Below are 23,197 nucleotides of genomic sequence, written 5' to 3' on the forward strand. Positions count from 1 at the left end.
GTCTTTTCATTCAGCCATTTCTTTTCCAAAGGCAGCATTTCAGCCTCTCTTCAGAATATACATGTTCTCCATCAGAGTGAATGGCATTTATCTTTCCCTTCTCTTCTGCCATACACTCAGACACACACACACACGCACACTCACTCACTCACTCAACTGTTGCTGTGACTGATACAAATGAATGCATCCCTGAGGAGATTTGAAATGTGAATGAAAAAATAAAAAAGAAATGACTTGGTTAAAAGAAATGTCTGAATTCAATTTTTCGAATGTTTCTGAGAGTTTTGGTGCAAAAGCAAAAGAGCAGAAAATATAAGACTCATCATTAATTCACAGGTTTGCTATTTTTCACAACTTGGCTTTTCATTTTCATTCACTTATAATTTGTTAAATGAACGTCAAAAAAAATAAAAATATGAATAATTAATCTTGAATTTTTTTCTGTTTTGAAAAAATTGTTTGAATAACAAAATACCACACTGCCAAAAATCATGCAATCACTTTATGCTCATTTTCTTATTTATTTAAAAAATAAGTTTATTTCAAAATATTACTAACATTTTTGATCATATATATAATAATTATTTGAAGACTTTTTTTTAAAGATTGACATTTTTTCTGCTTTTATTGCAGGGCGAGCAGCAAAACTGAAGCGTTGAGCGGTAAAATAAGATATACAACAGATATGCAAAAATTGAAAAGTGATCCATTGAAAAGGGACAAGGATGGAAGAACAGAAGCAATGCGATGGATTATTGAGAAAATGACAGAACCTCCGTTGAAAATGAGACATGAAACAACGCTTCATGATAAAAATGGTTGGACAATGGCAATGCTGTGGATTGGATTTACCCATACGGAACCTCCACAATGGATGAGACATGAAAGTTCACTTCGCAACAATTATGGATCGACAATGGCAATGAAGTGGATTCAATTTGTGAAGAAAGACCCACCAATATGGATGAGACACGATAAAACTCTTGGTGATGAATATGGTGCAACAATGGCAATGATATGGATTCAATACGTTAAAACAGATCCTCCAGAATGGATGAGACATAATATTACACTTAGCAACAAATTTGGGTCAACCATGGCCATGCTATGGATTAATAATGTCAAAACAGAACCACCGGAATGGATGAGACATGATAATGCATTTCGCAACAATTATGATTTAACAATGGCTATGATATGGATTGAATGTGTGAAGACAGAACCACCGGAATGGATGAGGCACGATAAAACTCTTGGTGATGAATATGGTGCAACAATGGCAATGATATGGATTGCATTTTTGAAGACAGAACCACCAGAATGGATGAGACACGATATAACACTTGGAAAAAGAAGCTGCGGAACAATGTCCATGCATTGGATTGAATATGTAAAGACAGAACCTCCAGAATGGATGAGACACGATATTACAATAAAAGGAGCTATTTGGGAACGAACAATGGCCATGTTTTGGATTGAATATGTGAAGACAGATCCACCTGAATGGATGAGACATGATATAACACTTCGCAACAATTTTAAATCAACGATGGCTATGTTGTGGATTCAATTTGTTCAAACAGAGCCACCCGAATGGATGAGGCATGATATTACTCTTGGAAATAAGAATGGAGAAACGATGGCAATGAAGTGGATTGAATATGTCAAGACAGAGCCACCAGAATGGATGAGACACAACAATGAAATTGCTGACAAAGAAGGGCGGACAATGGCCATGCACTGGATTGCAATCGTCAAAACAGAACCTCCTTTATGGATGACAATGGATAACACACAAGGCAACAATGATGGGAGGACATTGTCAATGAAGTGGATTGAGGAGAAAAAGAAGGAACCTCCTGAGTGGATGAGGCATGATATTTCGCAAGTGGACAAGGATGGAAAAACAATGGCAATGTACTGGATAAAACATACAAAAACAGAGCCACCAGAATGGATGAGACATGATATAACACTTGTTGATAATAACGGAAGAACAATGGCCATGATGTGGATCACAAACGTCAAGACAGCGCCTCCGGAATGGATGAGACATGATATTACACTTGTTGATAATAACGGAAGAACAATGGCCATGATGTGGATTGAATATGTGAAGACAGAACCACCAATGTGGATGAGACATGATATTACACTTCGCAACAATAATGGTGCAACGATGGCTATGTTGTGGATACGTGATGTTCAAACAGACCCACCTGAGTGGATGAGGCACGATATTTCACAAAAAGATAACAAAGGAGAAACAATTGCGATGAAATGGATTCAATATGTGAATTCAGAACCGTCAAAGTGGATGAGGCATGATATTTCGCAAGTGGACAAGGATGGAAAAACAATGGCCATGCAATGGATTTCAAATGTGAAAGCTGAATTACCAGAATGGATGACTCATGACATTACACTTCGCGATAGCGATGGAGAGACAATGGCATTGTTGTGGATACGTGACGTTAAAACAGAACCATCTGAATGGATGAGACACGATGCAACACTTACTGATAAGGACGGATTTACAATGGCAATGATATGGATTAAATATGTGAAGACAGAACCACCGGAATGGATGAGGCATGACATTACACTTCGCAACAATTTTGAATCAACAATGGCCATGCTGTGGATCAAATATGTGAAGACAGAGCCACCAGAGTGGATGGCTCATGAAATTACGCTTCGCGATAGCGATGGAGAAACAATTGCAATGAATTGGATTAAATATGTCAAAACTGAACCTCCTGAGTGGATGAGGCATGATAATGAACTTGCTGATAAAGAAGGACGGACAATGGCGATGAAGTGGATTCAGTTAACTGAAACTGAACCACCAGAATGGATGAGACATAAAAATGAATTTAAGGATAAGGATGGAGAAACAATGGCAGATTATTGGGAAAGATTTGTTAAAAGCGAGGTACCGGAATGGATGAAGTGTGATGAATTAATTTCCACTGATGAAGCTCTTGATGAAATTGATGTTGAAGTTTCAAGTGAAACTGATGATGAAGGGATGACAGAGATAATGGATTTGATCAAAGAAATGTTACAAAAGCATCAGAACAGAAGTGGAAAGAAAATACACGTAGCGATAAAAGTCGAATAGTGAAGGGAATAACGCAGATTTATTGGTTGAAGTGAGATCCATTGCCATCACGAATGAAACAATGCATTTCAGCTGAAGACGAAGGCGAGAGGGCGAGAGTTGAATTAGATACACCAGAAATGGAAGAAGACTGATAATACCGCAAGAGTGATTGAATCATTTGCATTGAAGATATTATTTCTGAAGCATTGAGCAAACGAACCAACAAATTTGCATGTGTGTAAATAAAGGCTGTTTAGCAACATTTCTAAATTCATGATTTTTCTTTTTTTTCTTCTCTCCTTCTTTGAAGGCACTTTTTCTGTTTCAACAAATACTTGGACATGCTTCGAAGATATCTCATTTTGATCTCCTTTCGATTTGCTTTCGATTGTTTTTTCATTTCAGCAGAACAATTGAAGCTGTTCATTTCAAAGTTTTTATTTTTGTTGATTTTTCAAAATATATCTTTTCAATTTTTATTTGATTTTGTAAACAATGAATGACAAGCTCAATTCAAATCATCTTATTTTCTTTCTTTCTTTTCTTCTTCTTCTTTCTTTCTCTCATTTTTTCAATTTGCCAACGTAACCGAAAATTCACTTTGGCATTTTGAAAATGAAATGAGCATTTCTGTGATTTGGAGTTGAGAGAACTGTTATTTTCGGTTGTTGTGCTTTGACGATTTTGTTGCAGCCATTTTGATCAGATTCAACAGTTGCGATTCAGTTAATTATTGAGTCATATCTGTTCATTTTTTGGAATTGAAAGTGTTTCGTTGCTGTCTTGCAAAAAACGCAGGACGTTCTCAAAGACAACATGAACTTTGACATTCAGATGCTTCATTTGATTTCACACGAAGTGACGATTTTGAGAAAGACATAACAAATATCTGTCAGTGTCACATTAATGATTTATAAAAAAAAGCTTCGAAGAAATACACATTTTTATATCGCATTGACAAATCACATTACACAATAATATGGGGAAAAATTTTTTCCTTTAGGACTTATGTTCCACCCATTATTTAAAAATTATATTTTCAATATTCTTTATTGTTTATTTCAGAATGTTTATTTATTCAATATCAAACAATATTAATATCTGTTTCGAATCCAATTATTTTCATTTTTTAAGTTTTTTTATCAGAAAAAAATTATAACTCACTTTCCTGGGAAACTAATTCTGAGCCCAAACTCTGCAAGTTATTTTCTTTTTTAAAAAAATTGAAAATAACAGGATAGAATTAGTCTAGCTCTCAACCTTGATTTTTTGAAAAAAATTAAGGAATCATTGAGAAAGCAAAAGTGAGTTACAATTTTTTTTCGAATATGAAATATTTTTGCAAATAAGTTTTATTCATTTGGAGTTTATTTGAAAAATTTGACAATCCATTTTAAAAAAAAAAAAAAAAAAAAAAAAAAAAAAAAAAGAATTAATAATCAGTAATAATCACATCATCATCACTCACATCCATTTCAATTGAATCAGAACAACACATACCATCATACCTTTTATCGGAAACAGAATCAGCGAAACAGTCTTCAAGTGGTTGGCTAAATAATAAAGAATCAAAGGAATTAAAATCTGAATTATTATTATATGAAAAAGAATTTGAATTAATTGATGATTCTGAAAAAGAACATACCTGAGACATACCTGAGCTGTTCTTCACGTAGTCGAGTCTGTTAATAAACATAGAATTAGAATAAAAATTATCATTAAAATTATTTAACTTTTCATAGTTTTTCTTTTCAATTAATTTTAATCGGTTTTCTATCACTTTTTTCACATTTTTTCCGAATTTTCCTTTTTTCACACTATAAATTTCATTCAAATCATTTTCTTTTCTTTTAAATATCTTTCTAATTCTTTTATCTTCCACCATTTTTTCTTTACACATCATTTCATCCATCTCTTTTTCATCAAATGTGCTAAGAGCAGCCGAACAAAGTTTTCCATCATTATTTGAGAAATGCAAATAATTTTTCATTCCATTGAGAGTTAGCTCTCCCCAAATAGTATTTTCCATTTCTGTGTGTCTGAAAATTTTAATTAATTAATTAATAAATAAATAAATAAATAAATAAATAAATAAATAAATAAATAATAAAATTGAGTCAAATACTTTAAAAAGAAATGCTCCGTATTGCATTTTGTTTCAATTGATTTTGTCAATTGCAAAGAAGAAGCCGATGCTGACGAAGAAGAAGCTGATTCAAAAGAAGAAATATTTCTTTCAGACAAAAAAATAGTTGAATTGTCGGAATCGATATTAAATAAATAAGTATGAAAATAACAACAATAAAAATCTATTAAATCATAAATAGTGTTAATTTCTTTGTTTCTTAAATAATGATTCAAAATGTTTGTTAACAATCCAAACTCACTGTCACAGTCGTTTTTACCGTGATGTTCGGCAAAAAACGACAATGAACAATGTTTGTTTTTAAACAAAATTGAATTTGGAGAAAACAATGAATACAAAATATGCGAATTACGGAAATGTGGACCATTATCACAAAAAAAAACAAAAATTATTAACCTTCATAAAAATATCAAAACGTAACAATTTATTCAAACATTCCAAAACAAAACGGTAATCATGAGATAAAATCTCAGAAAAAAAATTAAAACAACATTTTTTCATTTTTCCATAATTATCAAGACAATACACAACAAAACATAAATGAGAAATCTGTTTCTTTTCAAAAAAACTTCTTCCAGTTTCATTAAAAGAAATTGGGAGAGACCAATTTTCTTTAAAATCCATTAATATAACACATTCATTCATTTTCAAATTATTTCTTTTAAAATTAAAAAAGTCTCTCTGGCTTTGTGCCATTTTCTTATGCTCATTTATCAATCTTATTTCTTCTTTTTCTTCCTCTTTCAACTCTTTCTTGTTTTTTCTCAATTCTTTTTCTTTGTTTGTTAAAAAATCTCCTCTCACACACAACTCACAAAGATCAGTACGTTTTTTTGCTTTTTTGAAGTTTTTTGTCTTTTTGCAGAAAGAAGAATAAGACATTTTTATTTCAACTTCTTTTTTCATATCAGAATATAATTCTTTTTTTGTTTTCTCAATAATTCTTTTTTCTGAGAAGGAGAATATTTTTTCTTTGTTAAATTTTTGATATCCTTAGTTTTTTTCTTTATTATTAATATCTTCTTTATTTTTTTCTTCATTGTTTTTATCTTCTTTATTTTTTTCTTCATTGTTTTTATCTTCTTTATTTTTTTCTTCATTGTTTTTATCTTCTTTATTTTTTTCTTCATTGTTTTTATCTTCTTTATTTTTTTCTTCATTGTTTTTATCTTCTTTATTTTTTTCTTCATTGTTTTTATCTTCTTTATTTTTTTCTTCATTGTTTTTATCTTCTTTATTTTTTTCTTCATTGTTTTTATCTTCTTTATTTTTTTCTTCATTGTTTTTATCTTCTTTATTTTTTTCTTCATTGTTTTTATCTTCTTTATTTTTTTCTTCATTGTTTTTATCTTCTTTATTTTTTTCTTCATTGTTTTTATCTTCTTTATTTTTTTCTTCATTGTTTTTATCTTCTTTATTTTTTTCTTCATTGTTTTTATCTTCTTTATTTTTTTCTTCATTGTTTTTATCTTCTTTATTTTTTTCTTCATTGTTTTTATCTTCTTTATTTTTTTCTTCATTGTTTTTATCTTCTTTATTTTTTTCTTCATTGTTTTTATCTTCTTTATTTTTTTCTTCATTGTTTTTATCTTCTTTATTTTTTTCTTCATTGTTTTTATCTTCTTTATTTTTTTCTTCATTGTTTTTATCTTCTTTATTTTTTTCTTCATTGTTTTTATCTTCTTTATTTTTTTCTTCATTGTTTTTATCTTCTTTATTTTTTTCTTCATTGTTTTTATCTTCTTTATTTTTTTCTTCATTGTTTTTATCTTCTTTATTTTTTTCTTCATTGTTTTTATCTTCTTTATTTTTTTCTTCATTGTTTTTATCTTCTTTATTTTTTTCTTCATTGTTTTTATCTTCTTTATTTTTTTCTTCATTGTTTTTATCTTCTTTATTTTTTTCTTCATTGTTTTTATCTTCTTTATTTTTTTCTTCATTGTTTTTATCTTCTTTATTTTTTTCTTCATTGTTTTTATCTTCTTTATTTTTTTCTTCATTGTTTTTATCTTCTTTATTTTTTTCTTCATTGTTTTTATCTTCTTTATTTTTTTCTTCATTGTTTTTATCTTCTTTATTTTTTTCTTCATTGTTTTTATCTTCTTTATTTTTTTCTTCATTGTTTTTATCTTCTTTATTTTTTTCTTCATTGTTTTTATCTTCTTTATTTTTTTCTTCATTGTTTTTATCTTCTTTATTTTTTTCTTCATTGTTTTTATCTTCTTTATTTTTTTCTTCATTGTTTTTATCTTCTTTATTTTTTTCTGCGATATAAAATACAGAATAGATTTTTATTAATAAGAAATATTATTGAAGAAGAAAGGATCACACTTTTTTTTGAAATTCTATCGTTTTGACAACTACAAGAACTATGGGCTAAAAGCCAACTTTCTGCCAATGTGAAATCATTTGCTTTTTAAGAAAGAAAGAAATAAAGAAAGAAAAAGAAAAATAGAAAATTTAACACATTTCATATAAGAAAATCAAACCTTTTTGTAAGCTTTTTTCTGACATTTCAAACTGTTTTTCTTCGTTTGGATCACAATGTTTTCTTCTTGAGTAATAATACTCTGCTTTCGTAATATTCCATCCGGAGTTTTGCAACTCCTGGAAGGAAAAATCAGAAGAAACTGAGTTCAAAATGCAGACTTTGGCATTGGTTTTTGACGAATTGTACAGCTACAATAATTTGTTTAATATGTTCGTGGTTTTTTCTTTATATGCGAAGAAATCATAAAAAATTGAAAGATAAAATAAACCAATGGATCACAATGAAATAAGTGAAAATAAAATTAAAAACAAACTATTAAAGAGAGCAAAAATCTCATCGCGAAACGGTTTTCCTTTTTTGGAGTGGTATAGGAAATTTAAAAAACACCCTTTGGGGTCATCTTCCGCAAGATATATCAATAAGTCGTAGATTTTTGTAGAATGACGGCTTTTTGTGGAACGAGGACGAAGAGAATAATCATTTTTTCCAGTCTGCATCTGATTATTTGGATAATGGTTTTAATACCTTCATAAGTTTTTTTCAAACATTGATTTCACTTTTTAACCTTCTTCTTCTCCTGCTTTTTCTTTTGGGTGATTTCTTTATTGCACATGAACTCACTTTTTTTGTATATCGCAGGATTATATTTTCATTCAAAATATCGCAGCCGATGTATCGTCGTAAGTTTTGTAATATTATACCAAATTGAAGTTTCGTGCAGTTTACAATATCATCTTTTTTTTTTGCAGAAAATCAATGAAAATATCTGCTTGTTCCAATGTTAATAAGAAAAAACCTTACTCTTCAGCAGTGCTTTAACTTGCATGCGTGCAACTTAACAGTGTACACAAGCATCTCAAACATTCTCAGGCTGTCGCAGATCATCAATCAAAGTTCTTCGCGAATATAATTTAAGGTGCGTCATCCTTATTCATTTGTTCTCATGGAACCAAAACCGTATCTGAATGAAATCAAAGAGATAATTCAATATCATCAGGTGCTTCAGAATCTGACACGACTTGCGTACCAGTCTGCTTGGGAGCTTTTGATCAAGAGGTTACACGAAGAAAGAGAGCTGGAGTGTGTTATTGGGAATGAAATGCATTTTGTGAGAGAAGTTAAAAGAGAATTTGAAGAGTTGGCAAGAAATGTGGATTTGAAGAGAGAGAAAGAAGGAATAGGAAAAAATAGGAAAAGAAGAGAAAAAAGAGCTTATTATATTGAGATGGATCGTAACATTGAAGATTTATTTTTGCTGTTGTCGGTCGAGGAATGAAGAATACGTTGGTCTTTTCAGCAGAATTGTTCATGTGTCTCGAGCGGCAAGAGAAAATCAAAGAGAGATTTGCGATTGGGTGCATTTATTCCTTGAGAATTGCAGCAGAAAGAACAGTTGTGAAAGATGAAGCGCTTCTTTGTGACGGAGCTGTTGATGCTGTTTTGGAGTGGATACAGCGTCCAACATTGGATGACAAGATGGCATATGAATGCTTCACATTTTTTCAAAATTTTTTATTGGAGATTTAAAGTTGAGGAGAAAGATGAAATAGAAGAAGCGAAAAGAAAAGAGATGAAAAGGAAAGCGCTTGAAAAGATGGAAGAAGAAGGATACGAGGATTGTATCATCGGATTGCGCTGTTACATTAACAAGGGGGAATTTGGGGAAAATATTTTGTTAATAATAGAAGAATTGTTTGTTCGTGTTAGAATATAAAAATAGTTTATTGATTATTTTTTTTTTTGTCTTTTCACTTCATTCATCTTTGAATAATTCATTTGTCCTCTTTTTTTAATGTTCGAGATAAAAAGATTTGCATGTTCATGAATGATGTTTTTCTGAAATGTCAATCAAAAGATTAAAAACAAAAACTTAATAATGCGTTTTATTTATCAAAAATGAGTGTCGATGAAAGATTATTATTTCTCAAGTTTGTATATTTTCTCGATTGTTAAATTCTTACAAAAATCTTGCTGTTCTTCAGACAAAATCACTAGCCTGCAAAGAAGCACCAGAAGATTGTTAACAGAAGATGTCTTGTTCATTCCCCATTCCCACTCCTATTCCTCTCCCACTGCTTTCAATGCTGTTGTTGTTGCTTTTTTTGCTATTTGCAGAATCACTTGATCCACCTTTATTATCACTTGCATAAGGACTTCTATTATCTTCACAATTTCTATTGCTATTCTCAGTTTCATTAGCATAGATGTGAGAAGAGAGCGAGTCTGCTGAGTAATTCGTCACAACAGCACAAAACAAGGAGGCAGCTTCACTGGTGAGAAGGATGAGATGGGCATTGAAACGAGTATTGGTCGATACAACAACAGAAATTGGGACTGATAATCTGAGTAGAGCACGAAAGAGAGATTAAAGATTTTCAGCTGCACTGCGGCTGAGAATCTGTCGAGGAAGATGGACAGGTGCTAGAAGGCAAGAGTTGAGGGAGAAGAAGACGAGGAAGAGAAAGACCATGAAGAAGATGATGATTTAAAAGGGAAGCCCGAAGAAGAAGATATGGAGAAAAAGCAGTGACAGCAAAAGAAAACGAAGAAGATGAAGATTACATAGGAGACGAATGAGGGAAAAAATGGAGGAATAGAAATAATGAGATGCGCTCAGAACAGCAGTGGATGGAATTGATGATGCCTGTGATAAAGACGAAGGAGAAAACGGAGGAGAGCGCAACGACACAGGCGACACTGGAGACATTAGAGACACCGGTGATGAAAGCTATACAGGAGAGATCGAAGAAGACTGAAAATGTGAAAGGGAATGTGTGGATGTGTTGACAGCTTTCGCAGGCTCAGAAAGTGCATCCAGATAGCGCAATGGATCAGGACGAGAGGGAAATGCAGCATTGCCTGTCTTTTGGAGTGATGTCGATTAATGCACACTGCACACAGCGGCAGCCGACATGCTTTGTATTGTGGTGTTTGTGGTGTTACCAGCAGTTGACACACTTTTCGCTGATGTCATTTCCATCTTCCCACTCCTTCCTCTCCTTCCTCTCCTTCCTCTCCTTCCTCCTCTTCTTCTTCTCCTTCTTCTTCTCTTTCTTCTTCTTTTTCTTCTCAACAAGACAGCAGACTGCAGCGAAACAAAAAAGGAGAGAAAGAAATGGCATCTTCTTCTATTGCAGCAGCACAGCTGTCGTCGATGAGATACAAAGTGTCCTCCTTCACAACGCCTTCTGAGCGTCTGGGACTTGTTGTGCTGGGCGTGCACGAAGCGCTCCTCTTATCTGTGATGCACAACTCGTCTCCTGTTGTCCTCGCATCGGCTGCTCAAGCACTGTCTGCCTTGGTGCGTGCAGTGACGGTGAAGGAGAAGTCTGCCTCTCTTCTGCTGAGAGCATCCAACACCGCAAAGATGCTCCTGTTCCATGCGCCGAGAGACGAGGCGCTGCTATCGTCGGTCTTTCGGCTGCTGACGGAGGTGTGTGATGCCAATGTCATCCTCACTGAGAAGGCATTCATCTGCTCGCCAGATGCGGCCAAAGAAACAACTGAGACAGCAATTGTTAGTCAACAAACGGTGGCACAGCAGAAACACTCTCATTCCTCAAGTGCTTCATCATCAACAACATCATCATCTCCTCCTCCTCCTTCTTCTTCTTGTTCCTCTTCCTCCTCTTCTCGTTCTCTTTCTCTTCATCCTCATTTGGGTCGCACAAGCACTTATCAGCGGCTGAATGCCCTTGCAGCAAAAGTGCATGAAGACATAACGCCAGGCGCTGCTGAACAGTATGAAAGGAATGTGGAAAGAGGAGAGAATGCGAGGAAGGAGAAAGAAGAGAAAATGAAGAAGAGAGAAGAAGAAGAAGAAGAAGAAGAAGAAGGCTGGACAAAAGGAAAGAACAGCAAAGAATGAGAAAGCAAAACAAGAGTCGGAAACATCAAGTGACTCTATACAGAAGAAAGCTGATAATTCTTCACAAATAATTTCTTCTTCTTCTTCTTTATCATCCTCTTTTTCCTTTTCTTCCTCTTCTTCTTCTTCCTCTTCCTTTTCTTATCCATTTATTGTTCCAGATGAAAATGGAGGAGAAGAAATCGAAGAAGACGAGGAAGAGGTTTATGATAATGAAGAAGAGGAAGAAGAAAGAAAAAGAAGAAAAGGGAGAAAAGGGAAAAGGGGAAGGAAAAGAAAAAGCGCAAGTGAAATTGATGGCAGAAGAGTAGAAGAAGGATATGGAGATGAAGAAGAAGATGAAGACAATGATGAAGAAAACGAAGAAGGGCATAGGTGTATTTAAGGTCCTTTTCCATTACTAGATTATTCATTAAAACATTATGATATATAAAAAGTAGATTTAATAATAAAACATTTGTATGGACTGGATTTTTGAAATTCTTTTTAAATCTTGTGAAAAAGCGATTTTTAAAAATCACCCATAAATCTGAGTATTTTTCCAAAAAATATATAAAACAAGATAATTATGAAACAAAAAGTGGATTAAAGGTTATTAATTATTATCTACTCTTATTATATTAATGATTTTTCAAAAAATAAAACATTAAAAAAATAAATTATATAATTAAGATGTTTTGATCAACCCCACAATTATATTTTTTATATCTAGTAAATTAGAATTTGCTTTCTTTCGTCAAGAATTGAACCCTCGCTTTCGAACATATAACAAATCATATATATAAATATAGTTTTAAAGTGAATGTTGAATTATTATCAATGTGTCATTAAAATCTTTATGAATTTTGTTTATGATTTTAAAGATGAAAACTTTTGTGCAGCGGTTGGATATTCTATTTAAACCATGTTGATAATGAATATCGAAGCTCTTACAAAGTGTGCGAAACTTTCTCATTAATAATAAACACTGTTTCATTAAAATTTTTGACAAAACTCATAAAATATCATTTATTTTCGTTTAAGCATAACGAATATTGAAGTCGAGGCTATAATCAACATAGCGGCATCAGAATAAGAGGAAGAGAAATTAAGATAGATAAAAGAAACGAATAATAAAAGACACACGCAGTTAAGTTAAAGGTCAATGCCTACTCTACATAAGCTCTAAAAGATATTTTTTGAATGAGACAATATTGGATTGAAGAACAATTTAATGAAATTCCAGTTTAATCTTTGGGAAGGCCGTAATGCACGGATGAATGCGATTTATGGAATTGATGGTTGTAACCACACAAATGATGCAGATCTTATTGATTTTGTTACGATCCATCAGAGCGAAATGGTCATTGTGAGCAGTGGGAATGAATTGAACGGGAAGCAATGTTGAATTAACACATTTCCATATGATTCGATTGATTATGGACTGATGCATTTAACTTCAGATTTCATGAGTCTGATGCTCATTGTTGAGGAGAGTGTGATTTGTGAAGAGATAAATCTGGAGGAGATGAGTTTGAGCTCGAAGAGCAGAGGCTTATGTGAGGTTAAAGTGAAAACTGGTATTGAAAAAACAAAGGATGCATTGGTTACAACAACCGGAACAGTCTCATTGGTGAGAATGAGTTTTGTGTTTGATTCGAATTTCATTTCTTCACATGAATCGCTGATATCACCAGAGGGAATGATTCTAGAAATAATGAATTGCTCATTTGACTCAAAACAGTTGATGGAAGAAGAAAAAGTTGCTTTTGCATATGTTCAGTTCCACATAATTAAAATGGATAATGGAGAATTACAACTTGATGGATGCACTATATCAAATCTCATTCTTCATAAATCGATTTTATATCTTTCATCTTCACTTCTGTCAACAGTTGATTCGATAACGATTTGCAATTCAACAATCTCTCATTCACTTATTGAAATTATTGAATGCGGACAATTAAAAATGGACAGATTTAATACTGAAAACATTTCAGTTGAGGGAAATGGAGAATCACTGATATCGTGCCTGTCAATGAAAAAGACAATTCAGTTGACAAATTGCACAATTGGTGGAGTCAGTTCAAACACCGCAAAAGGAAAATTGATAAAACTGGAGAATTGCACAGATGTGAAAATGGACAGTTGCATTTTTAATGGAAATTCAAAGGAAAGAAACGAGAAGAATTTGAATGAAGGGGAAGAGATGTGCAGATGGTCAGGATCTCTTGTTGATGTTGTAAAGAGTTCTTTAATTATGAAAGTTTCAACATTATCAAATTCACCAGATGGTGGAGTCACAATGAGTGGAGGAAATGTTATAATTGTTAAAGGAGAGTTTATAAATAACAATCCATCCATTGAAGGATATTCATCAGTGAGAAGGAATATCATTTGCACAGATTCAGGAACATTGAATGTGATGAGTTTGAAGGGAGGAGATGGATTGAAGGATAACACATCTCTTTGGATGTTGAATGAAGGGTGCAGTTTTGAAGGGATTGTTTCTGAGAGAGATTCATCATTTTTCATTCCTGTTCTGGAGAGTATAGAAGCCAAAGAAGAGATTGATTGAATGAAGCTTTCATTCAAAGGATTGCTTCTTGTTCCATGCAATCTGTCATTCTCAGTTGTGAAGAGGAATGGAGAAGAGAAGGAGATTGAACATTATGATTTTGACTCAATTGGATTCTTGTCAGAAAGAGAAGCAGAAGGGAGCGTGGCAAAAGATCTCCTCAACAGTTGTGGAGATGAAATTGAAGTGAGTGTTTCAATTTTGTTTGGGAATTCAAATACTCTCTTCTCAACAAATTCATTCATCCTGAAGAATGCAAGTGAAACAAATGCAAATGGAAATGAAAGGATTGTTGAAGGAGGAAAAGAAGGAAAATCTTATTGGTTGTTGATTGTTATAATTATGCGTATCACATTGACAATCGTTCTTGTTGTATCCGTTGTTCTTACATTCGGTGAAGGAAAGTGAAGGAAAGAAATGAAGAATTGCAAGAGGTTGTGAATGAAACAGTGAAAAAAGATCCGGAGCTGATTGAGATTGTGACTACGAATATGTCACCAAAAGAGCGATGAAAGAGAGAGAGAGAGAAAGAGAGAGAAAGAGAGAGAGAGAAAGAAAGAGAAAGAAAGAAAGAGAGAGAGAGAGAAAGAGAGAGAAAGAGAAAGAAAGAAAGAAAGAGAAAGAAGAGATAGAGAGAGAGAAAGAAAAAGAGAGAGAGAGAGAGAGAGAAAGAAAGAAAGAAAGAGACAGAAAGAGAAAGAAAGAGAGAGAGAGAGAAAGAGAAAGAGAAAGAGAAAGAAGAGAAAGAGAAAGAGAGAGAGAGGAAAAAGAAAGAAAGAGAGAGAGATAGAGAGAGAGAGAGAGAGAGAGAGAAGAAGAAGAAGAAGAAGAAGAAGAAGAGGAAAAGGAGAGAGAGGCGATGCATGTGGAGGAAGGGGAGATGGAGAAAATGAAAGGGGTTGGTCAACAAGCTCAGGAGTTGCCGAGCAGCTTGGCAAAGGATTGTCTGAAGCAGAAAGATGCGCATTCTGTTGTTGAAGCAACCGAAGTGGCAAAGAAGAGGAGGAAGAGGAGGAAGAATTAGACAACCATTGAGTTGAACCATTAACCAAAGCAGGTCCATCCCCTTCGTGTCCATGTCTGTCTCTGCTTTGGCTTCTGCATCTGTCTCTGCCCCTGTTTCTGCTGCTAGCGTGCTCACAAACTGTGGGTTGTCCTTCGGAAAAGGAGAGGGCGGAAGAGATTCCTTCTCAAACCGATGCTCGCTCGCAAACAGCTGCTCTGCAGGCACAATTATGTCCATCCGCTTCGCTTTGTTCCTGGGGGAACAAGATGATGCAGCCATCTCAGCTCCATGTGAACGCTCATCAGAGCAGTTGTGCCTGCGATGCTGCCTGTTGACTCCCTGTGAATGATGATGATGATGATGGTCAGACGGCAATTGTGGCTGCTGCCGAGATTGTTGTTGAGATTGTTGCTGCAGCATTTGCCGGGACTTGTGGCACTGTTTGCTGCCTTGATTGCTGTGATGGTTGTGGTGTTGGTGGTGGTGGTGGTGATGATGATGCAATTGATGTGGATGACAATCTTGAGGAGCGCGTGCATGTCCATTGCCTGTGTTCATTTTCGTCTTTGACTTCAATTTCTCTTTCTGTGGTGATGGACCTGTTCCAGTTTCTGTTTCATGTCGCTGTTGTGTTGCTTTCAGAGCGCGATGTTCGCATGAACAAGTCGAAGAAGAAGATGATGATGATGAAGATGATGATGAGGAGGAGGAGAAGTGATGCAATTTTTGAAAAAGGAAATAAAGTTGACAGAGTTTCTGGTTATCATTGAATTAACAAAACTTTTGTTATTATTTTTGAATGATCCAACAATTGAAACATCTATTTGATAGATATACCTAGAAAAAGAGCACTTGGTATGCGTTCAATGAAATAACAATTTGGATTTCGGAGTGAAAAAAACTGTTTTCACAATTTTTATTTACATTTTATTTTTTTTGTTAAAAGTATTATTATTTTTAATCTATTCATTTAATAAATAAAAAAGCTACAAAAATATGAAAAGTTACTGGTATTGACCAAAAAGAAAACAATTATCATCCGTATTTTGCTGAAAAAAGCAATAAATTGAAAATGAATAAATCAAAACAAATCAAATGAACTTTAAAAAAAGTTATAATCTTATAAAAAAACATTCATTATCAATAGTGATCGTTCATCAATGCATATTTGAGAAGAAAGCCAATAAATATTAACAAAAAAATCCTTTGTAATTCAATGAAGCTATGAAAAAGCAGTTTGAGTGAATTTTAACATGGAATCACCTGCGTATAAAAGTTTAAATATATATGGAAAAGAAAAGGTGGCATCGGAACACTTTGACATTGTGAAAAATAAAAAAAAGCAAATACTAATTTTTTGGTTATTAAAAATATAATTGTGGGATAGATCAAATAATTTTATAGTTTTAATTTATTTTTCAAAATGTTTTATTTTCTGAAAAATCATTAATATAATAAGAGTAGATAATAATTAATAACCTTTAATCCACTTTTTGTTTCATAATTATCTTGTTTTATATATTTTTTGGAAAAATACTCAGATTTTTGGGTGATTTTTAAAAATAGTTTTTTCTCAAGGATCAAAAAGAATTTCAAAAATCCAGTCCATACAAATGTTTTATTATTAAATCTACTTTTAATATATCATAATGTTTTAATGAATAATCTAGTAATGGAAAAGGACCTTAAATACACCTATGCCCGAAGAAGATGAAGAGGAAGAGGAAGAGGAAGAAGAAAACAAAGGCGAAGAAGAAGAGGAAGAAGAAGATGCTGACAGCACATTCAGCTTCTCCTCTAAGCCTCGCCATCGTCGGCGCACCCGCCACACACAACCTCCTGTTGTGCTTCCAATCTATCAGACATCTTCTCCGCCTTCGAATTCTCCGACTCCTTCGCCTACAATTGCTGGAATTGGCTCTTCTCCTTCTTCTTCTCCTTCTTCTTCTTCTTCTGCTTCTGCTTCTTCTGTTTCGTTTCCACAAGTTCCTGATGCTTCTCTTATTCCTCATTCAAATGAAACAATTTCATTATCATCGTCGTCGTCGTCATCATCATCATCATCTTCTTCTTCTTCTTCCCCCTCTTCTTCTTCTTCTTCTTCTTCTTCTTCTGCCAAGTTTCCTATTGTCCCCAGACGCTCCTGCAAAAACAGTGGCCCTGTGCCAAACCCCAACTCCATTGACGAGTTAGACAGAAGTGAAATGAAATGGGTATCTTCTTCTGTTTCCTCCTCTTCTTCTTCTCTTTCTTCTTCTTCTTCCTCTTCTTCTTCTGTCAATCCCAATACTTCCTCCATCACCTCCTTCCCTCTCTCCTCTGCATCTGCTTCTCAATCACACTCTCTTCCTCTGTCTGCCTCTTCTCCTGCTGCTCTTCTTGCTCAGTCCATCTCTCACTCGCCTGCTCTGACTAAACAGAACAAAATCATTGCTCAATCTGTCGTTGGCTACCCCTTTCCTCTGTCATCTGTCAATCAAAAGGCTGTTTTTGCTTTTTCATGTGGCTTTTCTCCAGCTTTTGCTGCTTCTGCTGCTTCTGCTGCTTCTGCTGCTTCTGTTGCTTCTTCCTCTTCTTCCTCTTCCTCTTCTTCTTCCTCCTCCTCTGCCTTGCAGCCTCAGATGTCTGCTGTCCCTGTGAATGCTCCACTGTCTGTTCCTGTCACTTCAACTTCCTCTGCTGTTCCTTCTCCTTCCTCCTCCTCCTCCTCCTCTTCTTCTTCTTCATTCACCTTCATCACCCCACCCCTCTCCTCCACTCCTTACCCCCACCGCTACCAGAACTTCGATGCAGGCCCCTTCAACAACCCCAGCCCCACTGCCATGCTCCTCAATAAAAAGGCTCTTCAGCCTTCGATCGCTTCTTCTGGTGCAGTTTCTGTGAAAGCTGCTTCGGCTGCATCTGCAGCTTCAGCAGCGTCTGTTGCAACACATGCTAACTCAGTGGGTGGATTGGCTGTGATTTCTGGGTTGAGTTCACAGGTTGGTGGGGCTGTTGTTTCTGCTGCTCCTTCTTCTTCTGCAACTTCTTTGCCTTCATCATCATCATCATCATCATCATCATCATCATCTTCTTCTTCTTCTTCTTCTTCTTCTTCAGTTCCTTCCTCCTCTTCTTCCTCTTCATCATCATCATCAACAACAACTTCTCAGTCTCCCATCGCATCCTTCTCTCCTTCTTCTGTTACTGTCTCTGCCTCTGCCTCTTCTTCCTCCAATGGCTCAATCGTCTTCTTTGCTCAGAAGGCGAACGGCGCACCCACATACTACCATTCATCGTCAAAGACAACTGCCCTTCAGTCTCATCCGTTCCCTTTCATAAACTCGGCTTCTCCTTCTTCTCCTTCTCCTCCTTCTTCTCCTTCTCCTTCTCCTTCTCCTGTTCCTGCTTCTGCTCCTGCTCCTGCTTCTCCTTCTCTTTCTTCACCTTCTGCTTCTCCTGCTACTCCTGCTTCTACAGCTCCTTCTTTTTCTCCTCCCCCTCCCCCTCCTGTTGTTGTTATAACAAATACATCATCTTCTTCCACTTCTGCTTCTTCTTTGCCTGCTCCTTCTGCAACTCCTTCTTTAGCATCTGCTTCTCCTTCACAACAATCATCGTCATTTACTGCTCCTTCTTCAATATCAACTCCAACATCAACATCTTCTTCTTCTTCTTCTTCTTCTTCTTCTTCTTCCTCTTCTTCTTCTTCTTCTTCTTTTTCTTCTTCTTTTTCTTCTTCTTCTTTTTCCACTTCTATTACAACTCCTTCTTCAGTTCCTTCAACCCCTTCTTCTCTTTCTTCTTTATCTTCTCAGCTTCCTCCTATTTTAAGCTCCTAGTCCCCCCAGATGCCTTTCTCTGCATTGGTCACTGTGAATGTCAATAACTTCACTAAAACGCCCCATGCTTTTTTTTTCAATGTTCTGCAGTCACAAAATGCGGCTGCTCAGTTTCAAAACTAAAAAAATGAGTCTAATTTGATCGATAATGCAAAAAACTCGTCGTAAAAAAACGGTATTGATGCAAAGCAAATAGCTTTGGCGAATCAAAAAAAGAAAGCAGCTCGTAAAAGAAAAACGAAAAAAAATCGGGTAACTCCAAAAAAGCCTAGAAAGAAAAAACAAACAGATCCATTAGATTTTGAACGGATGACACCAGAGTAAGAAGCTATGGTCAAATCGATGCATAATGTGGTGATAAAAAACAATTATCCAATGCAATTCTCAAAAGCAGATCAAGAAAAGTCCATCCAGCAAATGCTGTCAGCAACAAGCATGCAGAAGCTGGCAGAGCAGTTTGGATTGGCCCAACGGAAAGATGAATTTCTTGCTCAATTGCCAATGTCTCAAATGGCTTTTCAAGGCACTCCTGATGTTTCTTATGTTTCCTCTTCTTCTTCCTCTTATCCTCCATCATCTTCTATCATTTCAACGATTTCATCATCATCATCTTCTTCTTTGCACCCACCACTTCATCCATCAACATTCACTTCAATGCAAGAGCCCCATCCATCTGACCCTTCTGCTTATCCAATTCACACTTCAATCCAGCTACCTTCAAGTTTTACTCCTCTTCCTTCATCTTCTTCATCACCATCATCTTCGATTTCATTGTCAATTGATGGCACTTCATCCGCTTCAGCTTCTTCTTCTGCATCTACAATGAATCAACAAGCTTCTTCACCTTCTTCTTTGTTTCTTGACCTCATTTCGAGTAGAAACAGAGCATCGACCTTCAAATGCCTTTATGTCATTCTTTTTGGCAGAGCCGCCATGTGGTCCAAAAATTATTACATTCACATTTCTTCCTCTCAACGACCGTTCACCAAATGCGCCTTCATTTCATTTTTCATTCATTATTCTGATGAGAAAAAAAGCCATCTGGACGATTCATTTCATTCATATTGACTTCTTCTTCTTCTTCTTCTTCTTCTCCATTTTCTTCTTCTTCTCCCTTTTTCCCTTCCCCTTCTTCTTCTTTATCTCGAATTCCTTCTTCTTCTTATCCTCTTTCTTCAGAAAATCACTTCACAATTTAATCAACCTTACTATCTTCATATTCCTCCTTCTCCTCCTTCTCTTCTTCTTCTTCTTCTCTCCCTCTTCCTGATCCTTCCTCTATTATTCCTTCAATTGAGTCTTTACCCGATCGTTCTTCCATTCTTCTTCCGGATAATATATCAAATTCTCTTCCTCTATCTTCTCCTTCTCTTTCTCCTCACACTTTTTCCGAAACACCATCTTCCCCACTGCAAACAGCGCAAGGATGTTTCATTGTGTTGAATGGGCAAGTGTAATTAGCAGCTATATTATTTTGTCGTTCTTCTTATCTGTTTAATAGAGTGAGACATGCTCCACAAACACATCCAATGGTAGTGCTGAACTGGTATGTGAAGAACAAAAGCATTCTGTAAATGCAGATATCTCAGAGAAAGGGAAGACAGGGAGAAATAAGAGAAGTGACAGGGGAGCAGAAGTGTGCTTGAAGAGAAGAGACAAAAGCTAAGAAGCAGATGATGCTGCTTGATGAAGTGTTGCATTGGGAGAGTGTAGTTGATGGATTAGGTGTTGTGCTAACTTTGATGAAGAAAATGCCAAAGATGACGAAGAGAAAGAAGTTAAAGAAGATGGCGATGACTACGCCAATGCATGAAAAATGGATGAGTATTGAATGAAGTCGAAAAGCTTTTTCTTTTTTAAAAATAATTGTTAAAAAAAACAAAATCAATCAAAAAATAACAAACCTTTTTGTTTAAACCTAAATTTCATTATTCTTCCACTCTTGATTTCTTTTATTTCATCCTTCAACAGCCCAATCTTCTTCCATGCTTTTGCGCACTTCATCTTTCCCTCAGCCAAAGAGTGCATCAGTAGCACTTTCCATTTTTCTGTTGAGCCAGTCGTTCTTCGCATCCACAACTGCACCCACTCCATGTAAGAGAACGCCAATGCCTTCAAATACAATCATCACAAAGTTGACTGATTTGGCAAAGAATCGTGTGGATAAAAAAGAGATGCCTGAAATTGAGACGAGGATGGAGAAGACGATAAAAAAGGCATACTCCTCGGTGATAATAAACAAAAGTGAACAACAAACACATAAGATAGAGGAGAGAGACGGATATGTTTGAAAGGAGTGAAAAGAATTGGAGAAAGAGGAAGAGGAATATAAATAAGATAATGATAAAGGTGGAAATGAAGCTATTTCTATACAGACAGTGATTTTTCTTCTTCCTTTAATTTTAACTTGAAAATTTTGAGAATCCAACAAATCCTCATGTTATTGTATCTTCATCCACTTTTCAGTTCGAATGAACAAATTTTCCACATTCTATAACAATAATAAAACGCAAATAGTTCCTGTTAATATGAAATCAATAAAAGAAGCATTGACAATTCAGTGAAACTTCTATACCTGTTCAAATAATATATTAATGCAAACAATTTTCTAATTATAGCCTTTCACTCATTTACTTTGGTTATTTCCTCAAATATCGAGCTTGTATCCAAAAATAAAAATTAATAATAATTATGGATTTCGTTTCAAATATTTTTTTGCATAATAATGTTATGTGCATTGATATATGAATCTGGAATAAGTTTGGAACAAAACATGATTTTTTTCATAATTAAAAAAAATTTTCCCCATATGTGTGAAAAAATAAAATTGATTATTAAAAAAGGAAATCCTTTTGTGAAATAGGCCCCATTGTCGTTGTTGAAAACTCATTTATTGAAGTGTGAGAAATTCTCTTCAAACATATCTGAATGACAAAAATCAGAGTTCCGATTGAATACTGTCTCTTTCGAATTGTGGAAGAAGGCAAGCTGAAGAACAGATGAAAACCTCGAGGAGAGAGCGTGAATGATTCAATGAAGAAGACTCATGAACTGTTTGAGATGGAAACTATGGAAATTCCATTGAAGAAAGGAGAAAAATAAATGGATCGGACACAATCTTCTGAACATCTTTTCCGCTGAAGGAGGTTCAGTTGAATGCATCTTTAGCAAAATGTTCAGACATGATTCTTTTAATGAGAATTGGAAAAGATTTTCTTTTCCATTCACTTCAACAACAGAAACAGGTTCCACATTTGCCATGCAGGAGGATTAATATCCAACCACTTCATTCGTGTTGAATCTGATTAAACCAATCACTAGAATGTGGATTTGAGGGGTTCGCTGTTTTTGTTGTTGGGTGGAAGAAACGAGATGAATGAGACGAAAACAGCTGTTCAATTCCCACTTGTGGTGGGAAATAATATCTTCCATTCATTTCACGAAGACAAAGAATAATCTTCAATGACTCATCAATATTCTCACACTTCATAATTCTCTGAGCATGCGATGTATTCATCCATCTCTTCATCAACAGCCATTCTGTCCATGAGTGATCGTGAGGAGGAGGAGGACGAAATCCTTCTGCCCTCATCAGTCTTTGAGGTGGAAGGTTTTAGAGCTGGTGATGGGGATGAAGATGTGAATAACAAAGGAGGGTGTGATATGCTCAATCTGGACAATCCTTTCAGAGCATTTGATGCTGTTTGTTCACTTTTGTGGGAGAAATGTTGGCAGATACGCTCCATCTTTTATTTGTGTCTGTTCTGTTGTTGACTTTGATGTTCAATCTGGCCAACGAATTAATAAACATGAAAGATGGCCAATTATCGTCTGCACAACTGATCCAACCATTTCCTTCTTTTCTCCTTCAAATACCTCTTTCTCTTCGCCATGTTTTTTCTTTTTTCTTCTTTTGTCTTCTATTATTTCATCTTTCCCTCCTTCCCTTTTTCGGTTCTTCCACATATTCGTTAATGGGTGCATGAATTTCTGTGGTTGCATCTCTGCTGCAATCAACATCTCTCACAGTCCTGACTCCAATTTCTGCTTCTCTTCATTCCTCTGAGCAGGCTTCTCTTTCACTTTCATTTTCTTCAGCTCATCACTCCTCATCGTAGATGCTATCCTTCTTTCCCTTCTTCTTCTTCATCTTCTTTCCCCTCTTCTTCTTCATATCCTTCCTCTGTTTCCAACTTTAATCT

General features: G+C 35.0%; 6 protein-coding genes across 6 annotated transcripts; 5 read left to right on the plus strand and 1 right to left on the minus strand.

The window, feature by feature from the left end:
* Nucleotides 1-579: 579 nt before the first annotated feature.
* Nucleotides 580-3,842, plus strand: MONOS_13116 (putative ankyrin repeat domain-containing protein 50). The gene has a single exon (XM_067865798.1). It carries the CDS (start codon nt 686-688, stop codon nt 3,122-3,124), a length of 2,439 nt encoding a protein of 812 aa, XP_067732794.1. The 5' UTR covers nt 580-685; the 3' UTR covers nt 3,125-3,842.
* Nucleotides 3,843-10,858: 7,016 nt separating this feature from the next.
* MONOS_14114 (uncharacterized protein) lies at nt 10,859-11,611 on the plus strand (the record flags this gene model as incomplete). The annotated part of the gene is made up of 1 exon (XM_067866889.1): nt 10,859-11,611. One exon carries the CDS (start codon nt 10,859-10,861, stop codon nt 11,609-11,611), a length of 753 nt encoding a protein of 250 aa, XP_067732795.1.
* Nucleotides 11,612-13,058: 1,447 nt separating this feature from the next.
* MONOS_14115 (uncharacterized protein) lies at nt 13,059-14,168 on the plus strand (the record flags this gene model as incomplete). Its single annotated transcript, XM_067866890.1, has 1 exon — nt 13,059-14,168. The coding sequence occupies one exon, from the start codon at nt 13,059-13,061 to the stop codon at nt 14,166-14,168; it is 1,110 nt and encodes a 369-aa protein (XP_067732796.1).
* Nucleotides 14,169-15,401: 1,233 nt separating this feature from the next.
* Nucleotides 15,402-15,719, minus strand: MONOS_14116 (uncharacterized protein; the record flags this gene model as incomplete). Its single annotated transcript, XM_067866891.1, has 1 exon — nt 15,402-15,719. One exon carries the CDS (start codon nt 15,717-15,719, stop codon nt 15,402-15,404), a length of 318 nt encoding a protein of 105 aa, XP_067732797.1.
* A 1,152-nt stretch (nt 15,720-16,871) lies between these two features.
* On the plus strand, nt 16,872-18,995 carry MONOS_14117 (uncharacterized protein; the record flags this gene model as incomplete). Its single annotated transcript, XM_067866892.1, has 1 exon — nt 16,872-18,995. The coding sequence occupies one exon, from the start codon at nt 16,872-16,874 to the stop codon at nt 18,993-18,995; it is 2,124 nt and encodes a 707-aa protein (XP_067732798.1).
* Nucleotides 18,996-19,325: 330 nt separating this feature from the next.
* Nucleotides 19,326-20,063, plus strand: MONOS_14118 (uncharacterized protein; the record flags this gene model as incomplete). Its single annotated transcript, XM_067866893.1, has 1 exon — nt 19,326-20,063. The coding sequence occupies one exon, from the start codon at nt 19,326-19,328 to the stop codon at nt 20,061-20,063; it is 738 nt and encodes a 245-aa protein (XP_067732799.1).
* Between the last annotated feature and the right edge of the window lie 3,134 nt (nt 20,064-23,197).

This window comes from Monocercomonoides exilis (assembly GCF_001643675.1).
Source record: "Monocercomonoides exilis strain PA203 chromosome Unknown scaffold8-1962414, whole genome shotgun sequence".
Taxonomy (NCBI): Eukaryota; Preaxostyla; order Oxymonadida; family Polymastigidae; genus Monocercomonoides; species Monocercomonoides exilis.